The sequence below is a fragment of the Oreochromis niloticus genome, linkage group LG3 (assembly GCF_001858045.2).
Source record: "Oreochromis niloticus isolate F11D_XX linkage group LG3, O_niloticus_UMD_NMBU, whole genome shotgun sequence".
Classification (NCBI taxonomy): Eukaryota; Metazoa; Chordata; class Actinopteri; order Cichliformes; family Cichlidae; genus Oreochromis; species Oreochromis niloticus.
This window is the reverse complement of record NC_031967.2, coordinates 1734818-1747215: the sequence shown is the minus strand read 5'-3', so window position 1 is coordinate 1747215 and position 12398 is coordinate 1734818. Positions and strand designations below refer to the sequence as shown.

At 40.7% G+C, this 12398-nt stretch overlaps 1 protein-coding gene and 1 long non-coding RNA gene across 4 annotated transcripts in view; one reads left to right on the top strand and one right to left on the bottom strand.

The window, feature by feature from the left end:
- Window positions 1–12398, top strand: part of LOC109196394 (uncharacterized) — a 13382-nt gene extending 984 nt beyond the window's left edge. Inside the window, exon 3 of the long non-coding RNA XR_002057873.2 lies at window positions 12170–12398. This is a non-coding gene — a long non-coding RNA (uncharacterized LOC109196394). The remainder of the gene's footprint in view (window positions 1–12169) is intronic.
- Window positions 1831–12398, bottom strand: part of gal3st4 (galactose-3-O-sulfotransferase 4) — a 36837-nt gene continuing 26269 nt past the window's right edge. For 2 of the 3 annotated variants that reach the window (XM_019350224.2, XM_019350220.2), the window contains 2 exons: window positions 6991–7291; window positions 1831–6038 (listed from right to left, as the gene is read on the bottom strand). In XM_019350224.2, coding sequence (XP_019205769.1) covers window positions 4956–6038; window positions 6991–7291 — 1384 coding nt within the window. In that variant the 3' untranslated portion in view covers window positions 1831–4955. The remainder of the gene's footprint in view (window positions 6039–6990; window positions 7292–12398) is intronic. The other variant, XM_025899879.1, reaches the window with a different exon arrangement.

Sequence of the window (12398 nt, the reverse complement as noted above, 5' to 3'; positions counted from 1 at the left end):
GATATCCTCCTAAGACCCAGCAATTAATTTCTGTCCTCCTTTGGGGACATGAGTCTGAGACTGCTACATCATGCACCATCCTGCTGTACTGTCAGGGCCGTTTCATTGATGCTACCTTTGTGGGGCTGGGCAAACAGAACACATCAGCTTCCATATTTTATGGCCACGAGAGGTTAAATGCTACTTTTTTTGGTAGATATTATGATTCTGTTGCTTAAACTCAAATTGTTTCTTCTTTAATTTGAGCGTCTTAACTTAGATCTAGATTTCAGAAATGTGTAGTAATTATAGGCTTTCCAAAACAAAACTTTTATTCAGTGTTCTTTTAAGTGACAGGACTTACTACCTCATAACCGATTCGAACAGTGTCTGTACTTCAGGAAGTAGAGGGTGAGGCAGAGAGGATTTTACTCAGAACTGTAGAAAGGGAATCATTCAAACGATGAGGTGGAGGAAGGCCAGACATCAGAGAGGGAAGGTGAAAGCTAAGAGGAGGTGATGCACCTACCATCCAAAATAAGAACTGTTAAATGTAGGGCTCTGAGGTTTTTAGGCACAACAGTATCAAACAAGCCAACGTGGCCCACAACCACCAAACACGTGATTCTCTGACTACATCAAACAGAAAATAGGCTCCCAAGTTTTAGAAAAAAAAGTCAAAGCTCAAAAACCAGAGGGTGGTGTTCACGTCTAAAGGGAAAGTAGCATTAATGCCACACAGAAATGTTTTAGCATGAAAACAGGACAACACTGCCCACCCTCAACAAATGGGTGGTCCTTTAATTATATCAAACAGAAATCAGCGCACATCAAGAGGGACGTGGTCATTTCTGCAGGTACCATTAAAACTGAAACGTTCTTCAGCATTTCTGTGTATCTAAAATATTTTTCGGCATCACTCAGCATCATAGTGTGTGATCAAACAACCTGATGTCCACTTCAAGTAACAGAATATTTAAAAAAATGTTTCTTTGAAATACAAACTTAAATTATCTAAAAAAATCTAAATATCAAAACATTTTGGGGGTGTCTCAGGAGGATAGTGTTGTGAACTGTCTGGCTGTGCCAGCTGTGTGATCTGATTCGAGTATACTGGGGTATAAACTGAGTGCTAACTATAATGTACAAAGCAGCCTGCTAACTAAACTCACTAGCTTTAGCTGATAACTGAGCGGTCCAACCTGTCGATCAAACATGGTTATTTCAGAGAATAGTTATAAAATGGACATGGTTTCATGCATCTACTAATTCTATATCATTTAAATCTGCAGTATTTCTAAAGGCTAGCAGGGCATCCTCAGTTTGCACGAATACTGCATAGAGGTCTATGGGACGTGATTGTGTAGGTCTCTTGGTCTGTGAGCTCAGTAAGAAGATTTTCCTCATCAGTTCATGTTCTCATTCACCAGTTTCGCATATCATCAAGTACAATATGATGGTCTTTGTAAATTATACGGGGGTTAGAGTAGGCCTACCTCCTCTGGGTCTCTCTCAGCTCCACGCTTCACTTGTTGTTGGAACCAGTGACGGTCCAAAAGGTCGGCATCAGGCTTCAGAACAAATAAAATGTGGAGTCTATGAAGAGCAACATGTTCGACTTGAAGAATACGATCTAACATGTACACAAGCTTGTCTAGCAAGTTTTAATTCTTAAATTTTAAAAATGAAACAACCGTGTTAAGTAAGAGAATAGTCACAAATATGGAGACTAACATTTTACACATAAAGTTCTTTGACCTTTTTACTCAGCACATTTAATGCAGCATAGAACAACCACCGTATCACACAGCTGCTGTGAAAGGTTAAAAACAAGGAGGCAAAAAGACGAAGGAGAGTTCAGATTTTTTTAATTATTTAGTACAAGAAAACAAACACAACAGATGCACACAAAGAGCGTGATCTACTACAAATTTCCGACAGAATACAGTTTCAAGTAAGATCATAGCCACATATACTGCAGCTGCTCTGCCTGCTCAATAACATCTGGAGCAACATGAGGAATTCTCTGTGAAATGTCCTGTCAGGGCTGTGAGATCGTTGGCCAAGTGGGCATGACAGAAGGTAAATCCCACAACCTACCACTGCTTCTTACTCTGACCTGTACCGCTCTTGTCCACTATGTACAACATGGAACTTTAATACTGAAAACCAGCTACAATGAGTCACATTACGGTGTTTGCCAAAATTCAAATAAAGCTTTATCCTCGATCGGGAAGCAAAGTTTGACTTTCTGGTACCTTTTAGTACCAGAAACTGTTTTTAATGGAGTGGAATTAAAAGGAATAAAACACACACACATGTTTAAACACCAATAAAAAGTATGAGCAGACAGAGGTGGCAACATAGTTACTGTCCTGAATTTAAGAAACAGGTTTAACTTTATTTATTTATGTTCAAATGTTTCACCTCATTTTAGTTTTACGTGTTTACAAGTTTCAACTTCTTTGCCATCTTCCATATTTATATTGGAATTAAGTGTGTAATAAAGAAATTTCCTCAGCATTAATAAAGTATTTTTATTTTGTTATTACACTGTGCTGATTACATGACACAAAAACATAATGATGGGATTTTCAGTGTATTCATTGTTTGTAGCCCATTTTGGCAAGAATTGATTGGCATTTGTCAGCGACTGAGTACCGACGTGTCTGCTGTGTGTAAATATGACTTATCACCACTAACCTTCAGAGAGGGACAAAATGTACCTGGACATAATAGCCACAGTTATCTAATAACCAAAATATAAGGGACACTTACGTTACAGTATGTAGTAGCACTCTATGATAAACAAAAATCCATATTGTGTAATTTTTTGAATGTTCAGCTGTTACTGATGTAAAACATGAACAAGCAGAATAGGAAGCGATGTTCTTCGAAATCTAAGCGAAAGCTGGCAGGTGCAAAAGACAGAAAGGTCTCTTTCAGTGAAGTCAACGCGGCGTGACTTGGAAACCACGGGAAAGGAAACCATTTACTTCAGTTACGCTGCTGTAACACAGAAGCATCCTGCCAACCGTGCACACACTGCTGCTGTAACAAAGCAGCAGCTTCTGTCCTTCCAAACGTCTGCATAGGCCTGAACTCCAGAGACCTTTCTGGATGTCATATCCAGCACATGTTAATTAGCGCGACTGTTGAGATCCCAGACAGGACTGTGACACTCCTGAAGCAGTACTTTCAAGAGTTTCACTGGTAATGATGGCTCATTTATGAATGAAGAGAAAGTCAGAGTTTAGAGTAAAATAAAATAAACCACTGGTTTCCTGAGTGAAGGGAAATAAACACCTTATGTCCCTTTGATTTGAAGACGTTGTTCAGTATTAGTCGTCGCTTTGACTCTCTTTAAACAGACTGACTGTAAAAGATGAATAACATCCTTTCATCAGAGGAGGTAGCCGCTCAAACACAGTATGCCTGAATCTCCCTTACGGGCCACTGCTGAGGTGAGCAGATGTACACTGTATAGGGCGGCCGACTCTGGACGGAGAACAAGACGATCGAATGTTTGACACTGGGCAATAAATTCAATACTTTCAACAATGAACGAACACCTATGATCTAGGAAACAACCTGTTGTAAGGAGGTTCATTTAAAAACAAAGTGGCACATGCATATTTCATGTATATGCATGCAGTCACGTCTGACGCTGTCTGTCACCTGTGCTACCTCGCATGCAGGGATGACCCTCACTAAGGCTGGGTCAACACTGTCAGTGAACCCACTCTGTGACGCTTCTTATGCAATCAAAGAAACGTGGTTTTCAGTCTGTGTTAGATTGTACAGACAGCAGTTGGTGAAAAACACAACTGAAGCAGTCGTCTAGCGTTAGCACTTTACCTGCTAACAAACTGCTAATATGGTCTGTGACTCTACTTTCCTTCCACAGGTGCGTCCTCAGAAAGGAGGCAAAGGTAAGCATGCTGGCCCTGCACGTGCCCAATGTAACTTTGGACCTCAGTATGGAAGAGCAGGTCAATGACAAAATGAAACTGGGACTGCTGGGAGTCACTGGAAACAACAGCGAGCTATGAGCCTTCTGCAGGTTCCTAAGACGTGGTTAATGTTGCTGAAAGTGTGGATCTGAAACAATGTAGCAATCTTAGTCTAAAGCTAAAAGATGTGTTTTCATAAATGTAAACAAACTGAAACTCATAATCCAGAAATAGCTTTTAGAGTCCAGACTCACCACTCAACAGCACAAACAAGCCTGTGGTGTTTCAGGAGACACGCCCACAGGCACTTATTTTGAAGCATTACCTTAATTTCACTGGGAAAAAAATCATTACACAAACCTGATGAAAATCAAAACATTTAAAATCCTGCCTAAAAGTGAATTTTTTTAAATTCACCTGGAAGATGTACCTGTACCACCACAGCTGCTGTCTGCAGACTTCTCCTGTAGATGAGATTTACTGTCTCTGAGCCGTGTTTAAAGGCAAGCTTATGTAAAAAAGCAGTCTGTGTGTTAAAATACAAAACAAGAGTTGAGCAGGGAAGCGATCATTTGAAATCAATACCAGCTGTTAATACTGGAACAAACCTAAAATTTAATCTTGCATGAAAACAATGTCTTGGTTTCTGTGGTACTGTCAAGCAAGACAAACTCCGCCTGCGTCACTAAAGACACCCTGTCGGATCAGCCACAAGACCCGAGCAGTGTACCCCTCCTCTGTAACCTTGGGACAGCTTGTACCTTTTATTTAATTTAAGCATTAACACAGCTCAATAAGAAAATGCAGTTCCAATAATAAAATAGACTGTCACTCATACAAAGTAATTGCCAACATTGCCAAAGATGAGAACATACCAAACCAGAGAGTGTGTTCAGGAAAAGAAAGAAACTGGAAGTGCTGCAGAGAAGCTTTTTTCTTTCTCACATGTAAACTAAATTTGGCTCAGGCGTCTCTGGTCCGTTTCCCCTCACAAATCAAAGGTAACATGTAACTCACCTTAAACTATCTCAATCTTTCTTTTTCTCGCACTCCTTTTAAAGTCTGGTTGCTCTTCATTATACGGCTTCCATCCCAGTCTCTTTCTCTTTCCATCTCAGCTTCTCCCATCATCATTTTCTCTCCTGTCCTAGATGAATCATGTCTTCCAAAAGCACCACCAGCTGCTAGCAGTCCCTGTCCCTGCTGGCCCAGCTGGGGTTGGACAGGCCGTGGGAACTGTTTACTATCCAGCAAATCTTTGTATTGGATCTCGGGCCTGATCATCCTCAGACAGGCCGTCCTGGTAGCATTGTCGAGACCCGGCTGGAGCTCGTATCCAAGAATCTTTACTACTCCGCTCTGAAAGGGTCGGATATTTTTGTCTCGTATCCGGTACGCTTCTACGGGCTTCCCACCATCCCTTAGACAAACCCGGCCCAGGATTTCCCGCCGCATCCTGAGAAGAGCTACTTCTTGCTCCATCTGGGCACGACCAAACTTGTCGATATCCTCCCAGAACGTGCGGTTGAAGGCTTTGTATAGGTACCAATCTAAGGCGTTCCACTGGCGTAGCTTCTCCCGCTGATGGTCTGTTAGCGACAGATTGGGCAACATCTTGCCTTGTGAGCGTCCAGCTCTAGCACCAACGCCAGCCGCTACAGCAGCTTTGCCGACCCAGCTTCCGCCCATTATGCTGTTGCTGCTGGGCTTTTGCTGCCGAGCGTTAAGGCTAAATGAGACTACAGCATCCAGTGGCCAGCAGAGGGCATGTCTCAGCAGGATCATAGACTGGTCAAAGTACTCGGACACAAGAATCAGTCTGAATGTCTGGCGGATCATGGCCTCACCATGCTGAGCTAATTCCACTGAGAAATTAGCATTATTGTCCATGCCAAAATCAAACCAAAGCAGGTTGCGGGCATAGTGGTTGTTGCGAAGACGAGGGTCATAGTATTTATTGGGGTCGTCGGCAAAGTCACCCAGCCCCTTTGCCTTCCGAAAGGCAGGAGCTACTTCTTTGTAATAAGCAAACGAAGACTCAGCCAGAGCGACAGGATCCCTGATGATAGAAAAGTAGAACGTGTCTGCAGGCATCACTTTCTCCACCTGAAAGACAAAAACCTCTGTTACAAATAACAATACTACTGCAGTACTATAATGTATTGTCTCTGACATCAGTAACGGTTCAAATATCCATTGTTTTAATTATAAAACCAACAGAAGCTCCTCTTATGTCATTCTTACACTGGGCATGCTCAATCTGGACAGAGGGTTTGGCTTGCTGACACGGGTATTTACATTAGCAGTCTGGTGATTACAAATGATGCTAATGAACGGCCTGGCAGAATTTAGGCTAACAATCCCACTGGGACCTCCTAGTGCTGGTTGAAGGGTTCAGTTTTCAAAGAGGTACAGATGTGAACTGGTTTTGACCACATTAGCACAGACCTGATGAAGATCACTGGTCTGTTTGGTGACCGTTTCCTTTGTGCAGTGCTGAGCCACCTAAGATTTCCTTGTTTCTTCTTAGCTCAAAGTATGAGACGATGTCTATAAAATATTATTTTAATACTTATAGAGCTGTGTCTTGGTGAAAGTTTCCAATTTGTATGAAGTTACGTCTTGTCTGAAGGTTTGGATGGGCTGGCGGTCCTACAGTCATACAGGCGGTTAGGTTACGTCACACTAAGCATGGAGATGAGTGTCTGTAGTGTTTTTAGTCCAATTTGAGCAAATTTATGAATGAACATCACTTTAGCCCACAAAATGACCTCTGTGTATTATTTTTGTGTATTTTGTTCATTAGTTGATACTGATTATCTTCTGCCAATGTTTATTATATGGCTGAGGCTACTGCTGTGTCACATCTGTATATGAGTTTGTACATTTTCATTTTCTATGCATAAACTATAAAGTGAGTCTCTTTAAAATGTCCAGCCATGCTGGAAATTTGAACAGTGGAGGATTACACAGAGCGGTGTTTGATTATCAAACCATTTTCAGTCATTACTGTCAGCCTTGTATTTTACCAACCATTCTCGTCGTGTGAACGACTTACCTCTGGCCTATTAAACCTCATGTGATTGCCCATGATGTGAAACTCCGTGGCTCGGGGACCTCGATAACCTTTGACTCTGTGAGCATTGAAAGGTAGCGGGTACCCCAGCTGGTAGCCCAGTGGGAGGGCAAAGCGAAGGTTGCGCTCCTCTCCAAAGCGGTACAGCATGTTGAGCACTGTGCTGCTCGCGGTCTTGTGGGTCTTGAGGAACATGATGTGAGTGTGGGGCTGACAGGAGCCCAGAGACGGCCCCTGGGCATCAGGGGATGAAAAGATGGAGTGAGCAGCTGGTTGGGTACTGCTGTTGGACGAGTGGGAAGAGAGGAGCAAACTGTAAATAATTATTATTCAGAACATCTCGGGGATTTTACCACAACTCAGATCTACTCACCATATGTTAGTACTGACATTTCTACAATCAATGCAAATCAATTCCAAGTCTTACTTGTACTAAATCAGTAGGTTTTCACCCCAAATACAATGTGCTTAACCAAAGAGCTTAGCAGCATCACACTGTCTCAACTGACAGAACTGATGGTGGCTGTTCACGTGAAATGTAAAAGAAAGGACGACAAACAGAGACAGTTCAGTTCCTGAGTACACTTTGAACCCAACTCTTCACTTCGTGCAAAGTTAAAATATCTTAAAGAAATATAAACGTATGAACTTTGAACTTATTAGTTGCTGTGAATTCCTGTCTGGATGGTTTCCTTCTAAGCAGATGTTACACAAACACAGACACATGATAGACGAAACGTTCCAAGGCTATACTGAGGTACCACAGGGATTGTATTTCATACAGGCACGAATACTCCAAGAAATCAGCTGCAGGCATTTCTTCCTTATTAATAGCAAACTGAATGAGAAGCATGTGATGGGGTAGCATTTGTCCTGCAGCTGTGGCTTAATAGTTGGGTAATAGTGGGACACCAAGGACTACAGCATTTTACCAGAGGTTTACAACTTTCAGGCCCCTCTTCTGTGGAACCAGCTCAGGTTCAGGAGACAGGCACTATCTCTACTTTTAAGACTAGGCTTACAGATACAGCCACTTTAAAAATGTCCGTCTCATCCCTGACAGGACCGTGGGTGGGCACGTGACAGATTTCTGACCAGTTGGCTGTAATGATACCCCCGCCTGGACAATGCAACCATGGCTGATGACGCCCCAAAAGCAGCATTTAGGAAAACCGGTGGTGATATCTTGTGTATCCACCAGGGGGAGCAGTGTGGAGGCTTGTTATACCATGTACATGTGAAACTTGAAAAATTAGAACAAGGTGCAAAAAGATGGGCTTACCCTACTGCTTATTTCAGTAATTCTACTTAAAAGGTGAAACTAATATATGATACAGACTCAATACATGCAAAGCGAGATATTTCAAACCTTTATTTGTTCTAATTTTGTTGGTCATGGCTTACAGCTTATGAAAACCCCAAATTCAAAGGCTCAGAAAATTAGAATATTACATGAAATCAATAAAACAAGCATTTTAAATAGAGAAATGTCAGACCTCTGGATAGTATAATCATACATATGTACTCAGTACTTGTCTTGGGCCCCTTTTGCATGAATTACTGCCTCAGTGCAGCGTGGCATGGATGCTATCAGCCTGTGGCACTGCTGACGTGTCATGGAAGACCATGGAAGACCTTCAATAGCGACTCAGCGCTGCTGAATCTGTGATTTTATTGATTTTCTGCTGTGTTTTACTTGCATCAATTTGAAAGAGTGTAAACACAAAACATTATATTTTATATGCTGGAATATGCAGAACATAGGTTTAAATGTTAGACACATTTCTTCCAGTCAAACACCGTTGCATATAATTTAATTTGTCCTTGATGCAATGTGCATAAACTTAAAAGATTAAAACTAATAAAACAGATTTTCCATTTGATTCAGTTTTATATGATGGATTATGCAGAAAAAATAGAATTGGGTTGAAAGGTCTGTTGCTTTATTACCTATTCAGGTTGTTTATCGTGTTTTTAAAAAGTAACTAAGTAACTAATTACTTTTGAAAATAAGTCATCAGTAAAGTAATGGGATTACTTTCTTGGAGACGTAATCAGTAACTAATTACTATTTTCGAGTAACTTGACGGACTCTGCTCTCCATTCTTCCTCCAGACTCTGGCACCTCGGTTTCCAAATGAGATGCAAAATTTGCTCCATCAGAAACTGGACTTTGTGCCACTGACTCACAAACCAGTTCTTCTATTCTTTAGCCAGGTGAGACGCTTCTGTTTGTTGTTCAGGAGCAGCTTGACACGAGGAACACGACATTTGAAGCTCATGTCCAGGATCCGTCTGTGTGTTGCACTAAGTCCAGCCTCAGTCACCTTTTCCTAACAGTCCTCTCCAGGCTGAGGTCATCTCTGCTGCTTGTGCACCTTTTTCTTCCACAGAACTGTCTATTAATATGCTTTGATACAGCACTTTGAGAACAGCCAACCTCTTTTGCAATTACCTCTTGAGGTGTTCCCTCATTATGGAGGCTGTCAATGATGGTTTTCTGTCTTCCCCATGAACCAGACTGAGAGACCATTTAAAGGCTCAGGAACCTTTTGCAGGTGTTTTGGATTAATTAGCTGATTAGAGCGTGACACTTTGAGCGTACGATATTGAACCTTTTCACAATAATCTAATTTTCTGAGCTTTTGAATTTGGGGTTTTCATAAGCTTTAAGCCATAATCATCAAAATTATAACAAATAAAGGCTTGAAATATCTCGCTTTGCATGTAATGAGTCTGTATCATATAGTAGTTTCACCTGTATTTATACCTTTTAAATTTGTTCAGGGATTCAATAATTATGACATAAGTTCAGACTTTCGATAAAGAACTGATATAGATACTTGCTTGCAGTAAATTAAAATACAGGTTCTTCACACAGAAATCTAAAGAATAAATCTAAATAATAAGTTGCAAACTTACAGAAAAAATGAAGGACATGCTCATAATTCAAATAAAGGTCTGAATAAGTAACAACCCAGCAAACAACAGGCTAAATGAAACACTAAGTTCTACCTGGCTCATAAAGAACCTGGTTTGGGGTCTATGATGTGTGCAAGGATATTATTTTTCTGTTAATTGTATCAATTTATTACTAGAGATGGACCGATCCAATATTACGTATCGGTATCGGTCCGATACTGACCTAAATTACTGGATCGGATATCGGAGAGAAATTAAAAATGTAATCCGATCCATTAAATATCAAAAAAGCACCTCACAAAACTTGCGACACGGCGTAACTCGGCTCATAACCGTAGCATGTCGGAGCAGTGTGCATCACGTGATAGAGCGGCTGTGGCGTGTGAGACCTATCGGCGGTCTGGTTGAGTATTTGGAGCCTCCAAACCAGCATTTTATCTCCGAGGAAGTTACCCGGAGAGAAGTAAAGCAAGTGTGTAAGTTCATCTCTGAATGTTTGTAAAGCATTCCCGCGTTAAGCTTAACAACCGATATATGGAGCGACTGCCTCTCTCTCTCCCTCACCTGTCAGCTGATCGGCTTTTTTGTCGCGAGTGCGTCTCTCTTGTTTTTTGGGGGTTTTTTGGCCCACTTTGCACCAGAAAGAGGAAACCAGCGGCTAAACAACAGAGACAACAATTAGAATTTATTTAACATTACTTTCTACACCAGGATCCTTTTCTACGTAGCTGACGGCTGGTAACTGTGCAGGGGCTTTTAATAAATAATTATCTGAATCTTACACCCAAAGTTTTAATCTGATGTAAAATGTATAGAAGTCCATTACTGTATATAGTAACTGTTAAGTCTAATATACCCTAGTAAGCTATAGTACTTTTTCCATTGGGAAGGTACGATCTGTGCAGTCTGCAATTCTGTTGAAGAAAGATGTTGAATCTATTAAATTATTGTAGAAAAAATAATTGATTTCTGTGCATTTTTTTTTACATGTGCATTAAATTAAAGTTGATTACGTCGATTAAGCATCATGAGGTGGGGGTTGGGGGGGGTTGAGAGTTGACAACTGGGAGTTTGCAACCCTATTAGTTAGGTTGCTTAATATTTCTGCTAAGTACTCTTTAAAATACCAGAATAGGGAGGATGGAGCAGGTTTAAGTTTATTAGATTGATCAGTGTTGCTGAACTATGAAATATTTTGGGTGCAGTGTATTTTTTACATACAGGTATAACAGAATAGCTTTAGTGTTGTTGTTTATTTAAACTTGAGTATGAACTTATACAAAATGCAGCAAGATATTAACAGTTTTATTCATTAAAAACACACTATATCGGATTCATATCGGTATCAGCAGATATCCAAATTTATAATATCGTATCGGACATAAAAAAGTGGTATCGTGCCATCTCTATTTATTACATTAGACTGAAATGGATGAACAAAAAACTGTTTACTGGAAATAGTTTTGGTGATCTGCAGTACATAATGTCTGTTTTATCCATTTATTTTACATTTTTAAAACTTTAACGCCATTACACACCGAGCGTGTCGCCTAAAAACATCTGATCTGAACTTGTTGCGTAAGGTACATACACATTTTTGTTGACATCAAGCCATGACGAGCCATGACGAGCTGGTCCTGACGCTTCTAAACAAGAACAAAAACTGAGATTCTGGGTTCATCACAAGAAAGCAGCAGCAGGGACAATTTCCTGGTTAGATCCAGGAGCTGAAGCTCTATCACAGCTGCTTCATACATATTTCAGGATGTCAGTGGGGCAGTTTTAGCTCTTTCTGGTGAAGCTGTGACCACATCTGAGGAAATCACTTTAGAGAGCCTGCTGACCCAAAGCAGCATCTAGCTGTGTGTCTGACGTAAAATACTGTTTACTATTACTGTATTATAGTATATATATTACAATATACAGTACTGTTGTGCATGTATTTGCCTATGTAGAGCTTACAGAGAGGGGGTTTTCAACCACTGCAAACATATTGCCATGCTGTAGTCCTCCACAATACCAACTGAATGTTGCTCGACATTGATGATGCTGTATGTCAGATAATGCTAACTGGTTGACAATCAACAGGGACGGTCGCGATAATAGTTGACCAGGAATGAGAGAAGTACAAAAAAATGACATACTAGTTTATGCTGAGTTAGTATGAAACGTACAGAGAGTGGTTTCAGTGGAAACTCTGTTTCACTTTAGCTCTGTACAACTTCACTTTTCTTCACAGACGGCTGACGGACCAAAAGAAGAACATGCAATAACACGCAATGGTTGTACCAGCTCTACCGCATACTTGTGACACTGTTACCATGTGACCAAAACCCACTCTGCAGGAACACAGGCAGCTCACAGTTGTCCATGAACTGCCAACATAATTTCCTCATAATAGAGAGAAATGAAACTAAAACTGAAGCAAAAATATAAAAAACAATGCTGTTCAAATTGAAAAAGCAAAA